Source organism: Corvus hawaiiensis, chromosome 1, assembly GCF_020740725.1.
Source record: "Corvus hawaiiensis isolate bCorHaw1 chromosome 1, bCorHaw1.pri.cur, whole genome shotgun sequence".
Lineage (NCBI taxonomy): Eukaryota > Metazoa > Chordata > Aves > Passeriformes > Corvidae > Corvus > Corvus hawaiiensis.
Genome location: NC_063213.1, coordinates 59,929,502 through 59,945,670, shown reverse-complemented (window position 1 = coordinate 59,945,670; position 16,169 = coordinate 59,929,502). Strand labels below are relative to the sequence as shown.

The 16,169-nt window shown below is 42.0% G+C and overlaps 1 protein-coding gene across 1 annotated transcript; it reads right to left on the bottom strand.

Annotated features, from left to right (window-relative positions):
• Positions 1–383: 383 nt before the first annotated feature.
• On the bottom strand, positions 384–8,692 carry VIM (vimentin). Its single transcript, XM_048306915.1, has 9 exons — positions 8,075–8,692; positions 7,819–7,879; positions 3,701–3,796; positions 3,399–3,560; positions 2,782–2,907; positions 1,846–2,066; positions 1,710–1,753; positions 1,233–1,318; positions 384–748 (listed from the first exon to the last, which is right to left on the bottom strand). Exons 1-9 carry the CDS (start codon positions 8,614–8,616, stop codon positions 707–709), a joined length of 1,380 nt encoding a protein of 459 aa, XP_048162872.1. The 5' UTR covers positions 8,617–8,692; the 3' UTR covers positions 384–706.
• Positions 8,693–16,169: the final 7,477 nt, after the last annotated feature.

The following is a 16,169-nucleotide window of genomic DNA, read 5'->3' as shown; positions in this document are numbered from 1 at the left end:
GTCTGAGATAAGGGCTCACATGAACTATTTCTCTGCTACATAACTAATGTGTTTTAGAAAGCCAAGTTTTAAGGTACTTCAGGCATTCTGACATTTAGTAACTGCATTAACTAGTATATGGAAGCAAGATTAATTTTTATTAGCTTGAAGTATTTTATTCAAGTGATAAGAAATATCATAATACATTATGCATCTGCCAGTTATAATCCATTTTAATTGGTTCCAAAACCTAAGCAGTGAGTAAGACAGTTTATCTAGTTAAACTGAAAAAACAGCATTCCACACAGCCAGTACTAGAGATGTCAACCGTATAATAATTCCAGCATTATGTTGTTATGGCTTTCCAGAAACTCATGAAGTTAACAAATTAGAACACATCAAGAGCCATTTTCCAAAGATTTATTGAAGTAGCGACAGGTTGCTCATACTGTGCTGGAAAAAGCAGTTTTATTGAATTCAGATACTTAAAAACAGTATTGCAGCACAAGATATTGCTATTTGTAAACTAGGCTCCATTGTAAACTCTAATCCTTCAGGGGGAGTCAGTTTGTAAGATCTAAGACCTATTTCCTAGCATAATCATCTTGCGCTCATGGAAAAACTGCAGAAAGGCACTTGAAAGCTGTTTCTTCCTTTAAGACATGGACTTTTTCAATCTTGCTGGTAAGAATTTCTCCTTTAGTAAGTATGCATCGTCACTTCAGCTTTACTCCAAGTCATCATGATGCTGGGAAGTTTCATTAATAACCTAATGAAAAACAGAAACACTTGCATTAAGTTTTAGTAGGAAGATTGCTGTGGGTTTTTTAAGAGTTAGAAGTGGAACATCCACTTCCAAAATGTGAACAAGCAGGTATCAGCTCTCACTTATGAGAAATTCTAGTTTGTAAATAGCATACAGAAATAATTTAAGTTTTATTTACTTACACTAACAACAGCATCGTATCCTAGGCAAGTAAAGTACCTGTGTTTCCTGCCACATGTCAGCTGAACTTAAATAATCAATACACAAGTAACAGTCAGCAACTTAAGGTTTTACTATCAGATGAATTTTGATTTTTTCCAGATAATCCTGTTTTCTATACCTACATGTTCCGTCACACAGCCTGGAGTGCCAATTGCTGTTCTACTCAATACTTACTACCACGTACAAGCTGCAGTAAGCAGCAGACAAACTTAAGAATTTAAGGTAACCAGCTGTCATAGAAATAAAATTTAAAGTTACCACCAACCTGTCCATCTCTAGTTTCGACGGTCTTAATTAGAAGTGTTCTCTTTGAGTGAGTGTCAACCATTGGCTGAGACTCAATGTTGGTTTCTGCAGAAGAAGATTTATTATTACCAATAGTCTAGATGAAGTGCCCCCTCAAAGAAATGAGGTGTAACAGATCTTAGTGTCTACTTTCAGAATCCTATTTAGTATAAGCCAGGTCTTCTACATGTTCTCTCTGTGTCCCTTAAAGCACTTTCAGCAGGTATCCAAACTCATTACTTGCTATGTACCAATATTTAAAAATATGTGTCCAGGAACAAAAGAGCTGCTACCACCCAAGATTAAATAATTGCAAATACTGTAGTTGGATCCAAGAAGAGTATTCAAAACCAACTGCACTTATACAAGTTTAAAAACCAGCATAAAAGGAACTATCCAGAACCCTCATGCTAATGACAGAGCAACTGCCTAAACTGAAGTAGCAGAAACAGCTTACCTCTCAGGTTCAAAGCAGCAAAGGTTGGAATAGGCATGTTAATCCTGAAGGAAAAAAAAAATGGATAAAATCAGACATGGGTATAAAGTATCTTCCAGTAATTACTGGTTTTAGAAAAGCATCTGCATGGGATTACCTGCTCTCTTCACCCTCCAGCAGTTTTCTGTAGGTGGCAATCTCAATATCAAGGGCCATCTTTACATTCAGCAGGTCCTGGTACTCACGGAGATGGCGAGCCATCTCTTCCTTCATGTTCTGGATCTCATCCTGCAGACGGCCAATAGTGTCTTGGTAGTTAGCAGCTTCAACAGCAAAATTCTCCTCCATTTCACGCATTTGGCGCTCCAGGGACTCATTCTGGAAGAGAATAGTGAAATCCAGCACTGCTGCAGTTCAGTCATTCTTCCCCACCCTCAAGATCCTTAACATTTTAAAAAAGGGAAAGTTGTGTTACATTAGCATACTTTCTGAAAATCCCCAGACATGTCCCAAATTGGTCATATCCTTATCTTCCCTTTGCCAAGTCAAAGAGGGTTATTCTGCTACGTGATCTGAGGTGTGCCACATATTTGCTCTACTAGGTGGCAAAGCCATCCTTTACAGTAAGCCAAACACATGCAGTTCAAGTGAGCATGCAGGCAGTCCTTACTAGAGGAGATTTGCAGGTGTGCTAAACACTGTTACATCCATTTCAATCCTGTCCTTAAGGCAGTCACGTTCTAGCAACAGCAGAATTTGCACATTTTACTGCTCCTGAAGGGTTTTTTTTAACTTTAGCTGTACCTCACAGACAAGGCATAAACACTTACAGAAAGTGCTAAATAAACAATGAATAGCATATCAAGAGAATGAACTCATTGTTTACAGCTTTAGTAAGACTAGTTCAGTGTATCAATCTAGCCAGTGCACTGTTGTGCATGCAAACAAATTGAGCCCATAGCATCCTTTTCAAAAGTACTAATACACTGCTGAATTGCATGGCAGATGACCTGCATTCACATCCAAATTCACAGTTAAACTGCAGTGCAGTGCTTAAAGCTGCAATGAAGAACAACTGCTGTCTTCTACTTACGCTTCCCTTAAGAGCATCGACTTCGCAGGTGAGAGACTGGATCTGTCTGCGGTACTCATTGGCTTCCTGCTTGGCCTGGCGCAGGGCATCGTTGTTCCTGTTAGCAGCTTCAGAGAGATCTGCAAACTGGAAAGCCCCAGTCTGGTTAGCATAACCCTTCAACAGAAATGGTGAAAGAGACTTTCTGCGGACACAGCAGTTGAGGGCAACTGAAGGTATTACAAGGATTAGCACCTGAAATGCTTAAACATTAGCATTACTCTTAAAATGCCTATTTCTAATTGTTATATTAGAACTCATGGCAAACTTTCATACTTGCTTTCCCACCCTGTACATTTCCCATCTTTTCATCATTTTTTCACTCATTTCTCCAGTACTTCATCCAACATCTGCTTTCAGGTACAAGCACAGGGAAGACTGCCAATGCGCACCCATTACTTTGATGCTGTAGTTACAGCACAAAATGTTTTCAGTTGTACCCCTCCCAGACTAGGATTTAAAAAAAGACTTTGTGTCATGGTTATGTTCATGTCCATTAGAGCAACTGAGGGAACAGCAAGTGCTACAGCAAAGCTGTTACATACAATTAGTTCCAGTGCCTGATGCATTTTACTTACTTTGGACTTGTACCATTCTTCAGCTTCCTGAAGATTCTTAGCAGCAACACTCTCATACTGTTGGCGAACATCACGCAGGGCAGCAGTAAGATCAGGCTTAGAAACATCCATATCAATCTGGATGTGCTGTTCCTGGAGTTGGGCCTGCAATTCTCGGATTTCCTTACAGAGAAGCAGACACTCAACATTATTGCACAAAAGCACACAGATCATACACAGGTGGAGACTCCGGGACAGAACCAGCAAAAAGCTTCCTTGCTAGACAGTCTGCATCTGAACACAGACCTTGTTTCTCAGCTTACCTCATCATGAAGCTTCTTCAAGAAGACAATCTCCTCTTGCAGGGACTCAACTTTGCGCTCAAGATCAAGACGTGCCAGAGAGGCATTGTCAACATCCTGATGAGAGAGAACGATTCATAATCTTACAAAACGGATGTAGAAAAGTCTTACAGCAAGTTCAGCAGCATACAGACTGATGCTACATCTGAGCTTTCTGGCAAGACAACAGGAAATCAAAAGCTGTAAAAAAACCTTTTTGCCATCTCCTACCCCAGCCTTAAACGAATATATACGCCTTCACTGTGAATTTGCAAACCATACCACTTATGTTGATCACATCATTTTTGCTGACATGCTGCTAAGCATGATCAAGAGCACACAGATCATGGTGGGTGTAAATCCTACAAGTACTTGAGTCAGAAGTCAGCAGCAAGCACTTCTAGCTTGACTACACTGAAAAAGAGTTAGTCTTGCAATTTGCAAACTTCCACTTTTCAGTGGGTCTTAAAAGTGCAACACATGTGCCTTCATGCCTATCAGTGGGCTTAACTTAGGAACTCCTTGGTGACCAAGGACAGAGTTCCTTAAGTCCACAGACCACAGTTTTAAAGCATACTTGTAAAGCTGGTGAGGTACGTATAGGAACTGCAGCATTTACTTCATGCAGGTCAACAGACCTCCCTTGAGAAAAAGAAGGTATGAGCATAAACAAACTGAGCTACTCATCATTGCCTACACCCTCACAGTTGCTGGCAAAGACTCCACCTTTTGGTGGACTGAGATAGTCTTAATCAACAGCAAAAATTCATTTAGAGCATAACAGAAGACACATCATGAATGTTACATGGGAGCAGCTTGAGTTAGTTCAACAACATAACTTAAGACTAAACACTGAATGGGAACCTTCTGCATTTTGAATGTGTAGGGCATTCAGTCTGCAAAGGGGAAGATTGTTCCTTTCACACTAGTTACATACACAGCCACATGCTTGTGCTCACAGGGTATTAACATATCAGGTTCTCACAGCTTACTCTAAAGCTATTTTGGATTGCCCAAAGCATAAGCATTCCTGATCAGCAGCTCTCTTTATTATGGCACTTTTGAAAAAAGGAGTGTTTTCTTTAGACTCCTAGAAAGCCCTTCCTTGGATCACTCCTACTCTGGGGTAAGGTCCTTGCTCCAGAAGAATTATTCTGTTTACTTTATCCAGCAAAACACTCCTTTCATGTGTCATTCCATAACTTTTCTATCAATTCGAGTTTTACACCCACAGTTCATATCAGCTCCGTTTTTCAGTTCAGGGAAAGAATTTCCTAATTAATTTGTTCTCCTCCCCCCAAAACCCCTCAAGATCATTCTAGCAGAAAATTACATGGCTATGACCCAAAATGTTTACACAATTGGCCAGACATCCAAAATTTTCTAGAGGATTTTAAAGAAATCTTCACCCTGAAGGCTATTAATTTTTTTTGTAACAACAGAATAGCTACAGGATTTTAGGACCTTATGGTAAACTGAAAACAACTTAAACTGAAGACATTTACAATATGTGGTATGTACTTTACTATATGCTATCATTTATATATTCCCTATCATTAAGATTCAGTGTTTCAATAGTGCCCAGATGTGTGGAGAACCACACAAACGAATAAGCTACTTGTAGCCTGAACAAACAAGTACAAGTTATAGATACATACAGTTGGAATATGCACTGATTTTATTCTAGGAGATTCTTCAATGCAAGCCACACAGTTTGCAGGATTGAGCATCCATTTTTACCTCAGACAAACCTCCTGTTAGCCAGGACCTGACCTGTTAGTCTTGTCACAGGTTCAGGACCTATTCCTTGCTGCTGGACTAGCTGGCAAAGTTGCAGTAAATAACATTCTCACTAACTGTGATGCTTGTCCTGCCCCAAAGGAACTCTCTGGCCCATGTACCACAGGCTAACGGGCCACCACAAGTACTCACTGAACCTCCACGTTTATTTTATGCTGTATGTCCCTCAGCACATGAGTAAAATCACATCTTTGCCCAGAAAAAATAAATTAAAATTCAGTACATATGAGCTGAACCGTCTCTGAAACAGGCAGCTTTTTGGAAATAAAAGCCTAAGTTCAGATATTCATTCTTTATTTTAAAATACTTAAGTACACAACTGTTCCATCAAGTAAAAAGTAGCTTTGATGGTACCTCAGATCAGCAAAGTACCTGCTGAAGTGTTCCAAATCTATACAACTTTCCAGTGGAAAAATATAATGATTTAATAAAGAGCTGCACATTTCTTTAAAATGGAAAGCACAACAGGATATTTCAGCTTCAGTGTTCTAGGAAGTTAATTTCACTTTCACTGAAACAGATTTAGGTTTCAAAACCTACATGTTAACTCCCCCCTTGCCAGTAAGGAAAAATGAGGTATGACTGATGTTCAAATCAAGCACACCAGCACGCACTGGTTATGTCAAGAGTAGATTTAGTGTAGAGTTTCCATAGACAATGATTCACATTTCTTATGCACAAGCTACAGCTCAGGAGGTTAAATGGATCCAATTCTGACTGTCATGCATGCACACATCTGCTAGAGGCTGAGCTGCTGAATGACCCCTTCCCAAAGTACACGGAAGAGCTGGATAATGAGTGGGGGGTATGCGCTCCAAGCCAAGTTCACTTTAAAGCCTACAGCCTTCATAACATTCAACTGGTTTGAAATACAGACATGCCTAGAATGCACCAATTAAATATGAAATATCATTTAAAAGCCAAGCTTAAGTCAATTGATCCTTCAACTGAATTCAGCAATGAATCAAAGTAGATGAGGTTCTCTAAAACTTAAGCTAAATTCTCCTTCATAGAACTTCACACTATATTAAATTGTCTTAGCACTCAAAAAAACCCCAGAAGCTTAAATTAAGGTAGCATCTCAAAACTGTTGTTTCAAACTTCTGTCCTCAGAACGCCAGTGGAGACTGAATTCCCAGGCTCTGAATGGGAATAGGTGTTTCAGTTTCCCCACACTATCTCATGAACACACCTGCTCTCTTTCAAGGACTATAATCATACCGCAGTCAAAAGCCTTTCCCAGGAAAATGCTGACAATCAAGTACTTATTATTATTATTAATGCCTATGAAGAGCTCTGGGACAAAGTCAGCCTGTACCCAGCTGCCTAGAGATATGGGCAGTCACTTCCAGTCTGGAAGAATGCTAGCAATGCTGTTTTACACCAGCAGTTTTAGGGAAGAGACCTTGTTTTGAGAAGGCACATTCCTAAATATCTCCTAGTCCAAACAAGGCTTAATCTAAGTTGAAAGCTGGTTTTGCACAAGTGAAAACTTGAGCTTAAGAATTTTCAAACACTGTTTGCACAGTTGTTTCTGGTTGTCATGTAGGTTTTACTTTATCTGGGTAACATCACAGCATCCTACAAAGACTAAACTCTAACATAACTTGTTTCTTAGGTTAACATCTTTGTTTTACAGAGGATTAAATTCCATGTTCTTAATGGACACCCAGAGGAAGCAGGCTCAATCCTGAGACCTCGCCCCACGGAACATATTGTCTACTTCTTGTCAGCAGACAACACCCACATGAAAAACCTTAAATTTGAAACTGTTGCCCAGTAATGCACTGACCAGTGATTCATCAAAAAGGAGTTCTGCTTTGTACAAAAACTGGACCATAACAGACACATTTCGCTAGAAATATGCCCACACCATTACACATTTAGTAAGAATGCAGCCCACTGCGCCCTCCCCTCCGACACAAAGGGATCTATTATTTCAATCTGCTGCCACCACACTTGCCATAATGCCTGTATCTGCATTCCACGGTGAATCCCATAGAAACCATTAATACCCTTCAGCCAAGCGAGCAGATGGCCCCCTTTCACTTTTATTGGATCGGAAAGTGATTCCACGTCGGGGCGGTTTTTGTAAAACGGGCTAGACTTGGATAAAGCAGGACAATAGTTTCCCTCCCCTCCCCTCAGACCGCAGCATCCCCCTAAAGAAAACACGGAGGGCTTGCGTGAGAACTGACGGAATCTCTTTGTGCAAGGAAAGCAAACTCCTGCACTCCCACCCTCCGCCCCAGGCACAGCCACCACCTCCTCGGGCCCCTCCCTCCTCCACCACTGCTAACCTGTCTGAAAGACTGCAGAGTGTTCTCGGCCTCCTCCCTCTGAAGCATCTCCTCTTGCAACCTGGAAGGGGCAAGACAGTGGTGAGGAGGGAGCGGGGGTCGCCCAAATCCCCCCCACCCAGCCTCCCGCCGGCCCGGTGCCGCTAGGGATGCTCAAGGGCTGCTTCCACGCCAGGGGACAGGGCGGGGAGGGGAGGCAGGGGGAGGCAGCGGGAGGCACCGGCAGCCCGAACCCGCGTCCCCCCGGCACACTCACTTCTCCCGCAGCCGCATGATGTCGTCGGCGAGGTTGTCCCGCTCCACTTCCACGCGTGCCTTGTCGTTGGTGAGCTGGTCCACCTGTCGCCGCAGCTCCCGCATCTCCTCCTCGTAGAGGTCACCCAGGCGGGACGTGCCCTTGCCCTTGAGCTGCTCCAGCTCGGCCAGCAGGATCTTGTTTTGCTGCTCCAGGAAGCGCACCTTGTCGATGTAGTTGGCGAAGCGGTCATTAAGCTCCTGCAGCTCAACCTTCTCATTAGTGCGGTTCGCCTTAAACTCCGTGTTGATAGCGTCGGCCAGGGAGAAGTCTACGGAGTCGTGGAGCCGCATGGGCGGCATGCTGCTCCGCAGCCGCACCGACGTCGTCTTGCTGGCGTACATACCGCCGGGCGAGGCGGACACGTACCGGGCGCTGCTGGGCCGCAGGGCACTGCCCAGCGAGTACCGGGTGCTGGACGTGATGTAGCGGGTGCCGGTGCTGGGGCGGCTGCTCCCGCCGAACATGCGGCGGTACGAGGAGTTTTTCGTGCTGATGCTCATAGCGACGGCGGCGCGGGCTTTGTAATCCAGGAGCGGAGCGCGACCACTGGGGCGTGCGGCGAAAAAGGGCGGTGGCCGCCGCCCGGGCCCCTACTTATGCGCGCCCCCGAACCCGCCCCCGCCGGGCCCGCCCCGCCCCACCTCGCCTCTTCCCCGGGGAAGGGGCGGCGGCCGCCGCTGCGGACACAAAGGCGGCGAGGGGGGGGGCTCGGCCGGTGGAGGGTGGGCGGCAGCCTGTGCTGTGGCCGAGCCCCGAGAGGTTTCCGCCGGGGCTGCGGGACGTGGCGGGGCGGAGGCCCGCAGAGGGGGCGCGGGGAACCCCGGCACGGCGCGCCCGGGGAGGATTGGGGGTGACAGCAGCGGCATTCTCGGCGTCGCGGAGATGGGCGCTGGGTTTCCCCTTTGCCTCTCGTTGTCCCCCTCCGGAGTGAGCGCGGTGACTGCAAGAAGCGGTTGGCAAGTTTAATGTTGTGCCACAGGCCTGGCAAAATACTCCGAATAACTTATTAAAACCCCTCTAAAGGTATGATGTGTATATATCTATGTATCTTTCTAAGAACCTTTCATTCCTTTCTGAGCTTTCTGAAAGAGTAAGTTCAGGGAAAATGATGCTAGCTATTCACAAAGGGCTGCCAAATGTTCAAAATAAACAGCCAGAAAAATAATATATGTGTTTTCTTTAGCTGCCTCCCATGACAGCAATCTTAGCTCCTATGCTTAAGACACAAACTTTACGGGTTAACTATGTTTTCCCTGTAGCTGGGTAAGCAGTTACGTGCCTAAGACTTAATTCTGCCATTATTGTAACGATGATTCCAGCAATAACTTAGGGGGTTTTGTGTCGACAGTACATTATTGAAATTGCTGCATCCAGGATCTTGCTCCTGGATAACAACTAGGATAGTAGCAGGCTTGATTTTAACAAAGGTTTGTTTCTCCACTGTTGTACCCAACAGACTTTTGCTATTAATTTTGGTAGTTACATGGTGAGAGCCTTAGGAGAGTACCTGGCAAAATGACAATTATTCATTAGATATGATCTACAAATATGTGTGCAACATAAAAGGCCAGACAAAAATCCTAGTGTTTTAAGAGCAATTTTACTATCAAAACAGGACTACTAGCAGTAGAAAAGAATGATGTAGGTAGTACAGGGCAATAGCAATGGCATAAAAGTTAACACAGAAAAACTTAGAGCAGCAGCAGATTGTTTTCAGCATGAATGCAGAGGTTGCTTAAGGAAGATGGCAGAATCCCTGCCATTTAGATAATTTAAAACTTGAGCGGCCAAAGCACGACTCATATTCTTAAATTTTGCACTGATGCATCAGGTAAGGGACATCTTTTCCCACTTCGCTATGGGAAGTGAGTGATACATTGTGGAAGTATTATCTGTAATGTATTACTTCAGCACTTAGGGGATGCAAAACTACCATTGATTTTTGATTCTTTTTAGCTTGCAGTCCTGCAGAAAGCAGTATCTTCACTGGAAGTTCTGATAAACCTGAACATGAGCAATGGGTAGAGAGAAAGGTAATCTTCACACCCCAATTCACAGTAGTCAACTATTGTACTTCAGGTAATGTGCTTTACAACCTGCATATTTTATTAAAGATACTGTTTTTTGAAGGAAATTGTGCTTTGCTTTCATTCTGTTGGCAACCAGAAGTGTAGGAATGCAGTTGTGTCTAAATGTGGGTCCTTGAGGTTTTAATTTCTTTTGTTCACTGAAGCTTAGTCAAGCAAAGGAAGCTGACAAGGTTGAGCTACTGAAGTGCTTGCAGTATAAGTCCTGGGCTACAGCTCATTCCATTCACCCACTGAATAAGAGGCAGAGGTCACACAGCATTCCTGAGGCTAAGGGTTCCCAAAGCCCAGCCTGGATGCTGTTGTGCTGCCCAGCCCTCTCAGAGCTCTATTTAAGCCATCAAGTTTGAGCTGTAAGCCTTTGTGAGCCCTGGCACAAAAGTACATTCTCATTCTATGAGTAGGCAAAAAAGAGCACATAACCAACAGTCTCATGGATTAAAGATGCTTTACTCAGAAATACTGATAGCTTTAGTAGACTGTTGGTTTTTTAAAGGTATGTTGGTGGCCCATCTGTTTTTCCTAACAGAGCACAGCTTACACTTCACAAAACCTTCAATGGCACACATATGCAACATCCTCATTCAGAAAATGCTTAGCCCCTAAAATACAAGGTATTTGTTTTAGTAAATATGACCCACCCACTTCATGTTTCAAGTGTAATTTCCATATGTTTGTGTCACTGCTGCCATATGTGCTCTTGGCCACCTGCCTCATTTCCGTGTCTCACTATGAATTGTTCAGATATTGTCGGCTGTTGGGACTACAGGAAACCTTTAAGTGCTTTTTGCTGGTTGGCACTTACACAGATGCATAAATGGAAGAAGCTGTAAGTTTCTTGTGAGGTTGTAATAAATTTAATGCACATTTGCATTGCAAACCCCAAAGGGGAATAAAACATGTCCCCTTGAAATGCAAAAAGATCTCCACTCTCCTTTTCAGAAAAGACTCTATCTCAGTGTAGCTACTCACAGTGTACTTTGAATGGAAATGAAATCACAGGAATCTGTCTAGTTTCATGGAAAATGCTATGGGACTATATCAGAGGTGGTGGCTGGTGGAGATCTTGACCACTTCTGACATGAAGAACAGACAGCTAACAGCATCACTCAGCACCGCATTGGGGATTAGTCATAAACTACTGATTGTCATCTGTGCTGTTTACTGTGATGCCTTCCCTTGCAATTCCAGTACACAGTCCTGCAGCTGCCTGGTCAGCCTGCAATATCACCTCTGCAGAGGTAGATCAGAGGTAAGCCAATGGCACTCTTGAAAAAACAAACAGGTATTTTCATTATAAGAGTTCCAGTTCACACTGAAATTTTCTTTTTTGCCTTTTTTGTGGCTTTTTTTTTTTTTTCAGATAACTATATATTGGTTTACTGCTAAGAATGAAATATGGAATTAAGTTCTAGAAGTTTAGCAAAAAGACACCTGTATTGTGTGTAAGTGTCATTGACAGGGAAAATGGATATGCATAGAGAGAAGGTACAGGTGCCTGAATGGCTTTATACTGCATATCTGTTGTACTAAAAATTAAAAAGTCCATATAACAGAATTTCTTTTATTTCCTTGCAAAAATATCTGTTGGTCTAATAACGTTACTGAAAAGACTGGCATTCACTTCTTTTTTTTAACATTTAATTTAAACACTATGAAATTAGATCAATTTAGTCCAAATATTGAATGTGCTTTCCAGTTATATAAACCTTGACTAAACAAATGTGAATGCTTTTTTAATCAGATTTATGCCCTTTTTCTAAAGTTTCTGCTTCCATGAAGTGTAGAAAGACACATAAACATTAAATACCCATGAAAAAACATCCTGCCATGCAAATACAATAATTTTTGTTGTCAGTACCATACAGCAACCTTAAGCCCTGGCATGCATGAGGCTATAGAGGCATTCCTTCATGCTTCCCCTGCACCATGAATATTAAACAAACTCTGGGCAATAGGGACACACTTTAACATGAGGAAATAAAAGACCCGTAACACCCTACAGACAACTGAACAGGAGGAACTCTCTGTAGTGCTCAGCCTATCAGAGCAAGTGCTGTGGCCTATCACTTGAGTGACTGCTGTGACTTTCACTAAGAGCACCTTCAGCCATGGCCTGAAAACATGAAGACTGCTATGGTTTTGAAAAGAGAAAGATTCCTGTTTCAAAAGAAAAAAAGAGGATTCTGACTCTAATCTTCAGCTGGGACAAGTCCCTCCCTTTAGCTGGGAGCCAAGTGTAAGGAGGAGCCCCCAAGAAAGGCCAGTGCATCCTGGGAAGAGATGATTTTTCTGAATCCAGATGATCCATCTCCCTACGTTTTGCCTAGGAGAAGCTGATCTGGATTTCTGAGTATCACCAGGCTGCAGAACACTTAAATGTTCTAGCATTGAAATCTCCTCTTATGAGTAACTTCCTTGACTAATTTTGGCCTTGAGAAAGAAATGGGCAAATTCTTTTATGAAATTTATTTTAAAAATTACGTTGCCTATTGTCATTGCCAGTGTTGCAAAGCATATCAAATTGGTATGACTAGCTGCTGATTTTTTTCAAGTAAATGACTAGGCTCTATACTCAAAACTAACCAAGTCTGTCTAAAACATTCTATTTTAATGTATAATGAACTATATGAAACTGGCAGGGGTTTCATCATTAAGGAAGTGACTTGAACATGAGTCAAGCCACCCAGCTGCACGATCTACATTTCCAAAGAATTATTACTGTCATGCATTAAGTTCCTCTCTACTATGGTTTCAAATTGCCAGAATAAGAAGTTTTCTGTATCAAAATAGGACATTTCTGTACCAAACTGGGTGCTCATTTTCAAAGCCACTACAGCCCTGTGCCCTGAGGTTGTCTCAAACATTATGCACGCCTCTAGCAACATGAGAAGATAAAGAAGTTTTTAAGCTCTATCACAAGTATAGCAATTTATTTAGTCCATTCCTTAAACAAATAAAAAAAAAAAAAACCAAATCAAGAATGACAACCTGTCTCACTTCATTTAATAACAATAGCACTGACTGCTGAATGGCAGCAATACAGTCAGCAATGACTGGGACATAAAGAACAAGATTTTCCAAACTGAGAAGAGGTTTGGCATGATTTAAGGCTCAATGCTTAACCTGAAACTCTTTAAGCAGAACCAATTTTAAAAATACACACAGTCTCTCAGTGTTGATTTTGGGTGCCCAAAAATAGACAATTTGAGATTTTCTCTCTCCACTAGCCTTTTTTCATGAAATCTGTATTCTATCAAAGACCAAGAAATTGTTCAAGGATCATGATAGGCACTTTATAAGGACCATTTAACTTAAATATCAGATAAAATATTTGAATTAAGCAGCTCAAGTTTTCAGGAGAATCTATGCAAAATCCATAGCGTGTGTAGCTTCTTTCTGTCCTTTGCCACATTCCTGACCTGGCCATCTTGACCTTGCTCAGCACTAGGTGGCAATTCCTGCAGCAAACTGTTGGTATGGGTACAAGCCAACAGTGTGGATGAGCAGTCACTTGTCACATTACCATGGGAAGCCCTATCTGTCTGGGTTTACTGTTTTAAATTTTGAGGTTGCAGACTTTTTCAGGGATGAGTCATCCATCCATCCATCCATCCATCCATCCATCCATCCATCCATCCATCCATCCATCCATCCATTCTCTCTTTGGGAAAATCTAAAAGAAGTGATTCTACAATGCCATTAATGAACCCTGTCAGTTAAACATTTACTACTTCTTTTTGGCCAAGCTTTTTCAAAGCAAACTGCTTAAAGAGCTCCTCTAGCCTAAAAACAATTAAATCTGAGAAGTGATTTCATTCTTCTCTCTCCCCCAGTTCCATCACTTACACAAAGCATAAATAGCATAATGTTTTCTTGCCATGATATACCAGGAAATGATGATCTTTCTGAGGAAGAGGCAGGACACAGCAATGGAATCATTAATTGCGTGCAGCAATTGTTCCATTCTTCCTCTGAGATGCCCAGGACAAGAAGAACAGTACCAGCTCCTTGAAGGCCAAGATTTTAGTGGATTCCTCAGTCCAAGTTCTTGTGCCAAATCCTTGGTTCCAATGAGACTCATAAACTGAGTGTACATTGTGTTAGCCATTCTGGGATTGGTTGGCTCCTTTCAAAAGGAAGAGGCAGTGGTGCACACACCCCAAAGCTGAGAAGACCGAGTTTCTAAAAGGACATTCTGCCTTTACATGCCAGCTCTATGCCTAATTTTCAAGCATAAATATACTCTGTCCAGCTGGGATTAAGGAGGGAAGATGATCCAAATTTAAAATGCATAAAATATTGTGGGCTACAATGAATTGAGTGGAAAATTGGTTAAATACAGAAGAGGTGATGCATATGGCTAGAGAAGGAAGAGAGCAAATGTCTGGAAGAGTGGAGGTGTCCATACTTTTTCAAGTGGAATGGTGCCTATTTCCCAATACAAAGACAATTCACTGTCTACCTGAAATTTTCCGTAAGAATTTGGTCTTGTAAATGGTTACTAGGTGGGAGAGAGCTTGTGTAGGATGACAGGAGGAAGGACCTAACAACTATTCAGGAGCTTTATGGATGTTTCAGTTTTGCTAACTCAGACTTTTGCAAATGTTTGTAGCTGTTTATTTGACAAGGATCAGGCATTTCTGTAAACTCCATGACGGAATTCACCAAGCCCACCATGAAAGTCTAGCACATCAGGATGAAACAACATACAGGTCAGATGTCAGGATATTTCAAAGGGAGAGGCATGGTTTTCCCTGAATATGGTAATGCCACTGTCCTGCAGTTATATTCCAAAAATAATCAACTTCTGTCATATCAAGAGGAATCTTGAGACATATCCTGCAGATGAAGGACACACTACTATTGTACTACAATATACGTGATGCCTGGACTGCCAATGACAATGGGAATTATTTGCACTTTAGGGTAATTAATTACTTGCGTTTAATATGGTTAGCTTTTGAACAACAGTGTCCTATACTGTAGGAGATGAGTGCTGCATCTGACTTGGCACCAAAACTGTGATGAAATCATCCTCAGGGACTTCTTCTGACATGCAGGGTTCCCAATGGACAATACCAACAATCTCCCATTGTATTTTTCTGATGAATTATGTGAAACATATTTGCTGGAGTTTTAAGTCAGCCCAGCTCTCTACAGCTGAATTTCGACACTACCAGTGCATGCTGACATCTGCCTTGTGCAAGATGATTTCTTCAGAAATAAGTATTTTAGGCTTTTTTAACCCTTTTAGGCTAGGCTTTTTGGGGGCTTTTCTCTCCAAGCTGTCATGGCAAAAATAACATTTAAATTTCACAGTCTTTGTTGTAAAAAAAGTTTGTTTCAACTTTAGAAAAACCTAAAGCTGTTGTTCTTAGTTGAGGCAAAGGGAAAAGGGGAAGGGCCCCAAGAGGAGGCAAAAAGGACAGTTATATTCTTCCTAGATTTTTTTTCAGAATAACTTTTCAATTTATCCTTTATTTCAGTTTATCCTTACAAAATCTCACAACTTCTTCAAATCTGTGTTTTATTAGAGGCTACTTTCCAAGAAACTTTTGGGTGGATAATATATTGGTGTGTTTGACAGACATTTGCAGGCATGTCCAAAGCCAGAAAGAGAATATTTTAAGTACAATAACTTTTGTAATTGCAGTCCATAAGTACTATCAAATAGTTTTATATTAGCTTTAAAGTAACTCATTGGCAAACGCTAGCAATAGAGCCAGGGTGGAAGACATCTCTGTGCTGCCTAGGCACCAAGTGCTCAGCTTCTTGGGCAGATTTTACAGCACTCACTGTGTACAATTTTGGTTTATCTAATCTGAAGGTAGCTCAGCAGGGCCACAGTTACAGCTATGCTATGGCTGCATTAAAGGTTTCCTTTCTGGAGGAAATATCCTTCTACTGAAATCCTAGCACCATGGCAGGTCTCATTTTCTGTGCTAACACTAGTCATAGTCCGA

What these genes read in the sequence shown, in the direction of transcription:
- VIM (XM_048306915.1), bottom strand. Translation starts at nt 8,616, where the DNA reads ATGAGCATCAGCACGAAAAACTCCTCGTACCGCCGCATGTTCGGCGGG. An exon ending in TGAAGAAGCTTCATGATGAG is followed by an intron (nt 3,561 to 3,700) that starts GTAAGCTGAGAA and finishes CTTCTCTGTAAG; the next exon opens with GAAATCCGAGAATTGCAGGC. An exon ending in CTGGAGGGTGAAGAGAGCAG is followed by an intron (nt 1,754 to 1,845) that starts GTAATCCCATGC and finishes TTTTTCCTTCAG; the next exon opens with GATTAACATGCCTATTCCAA.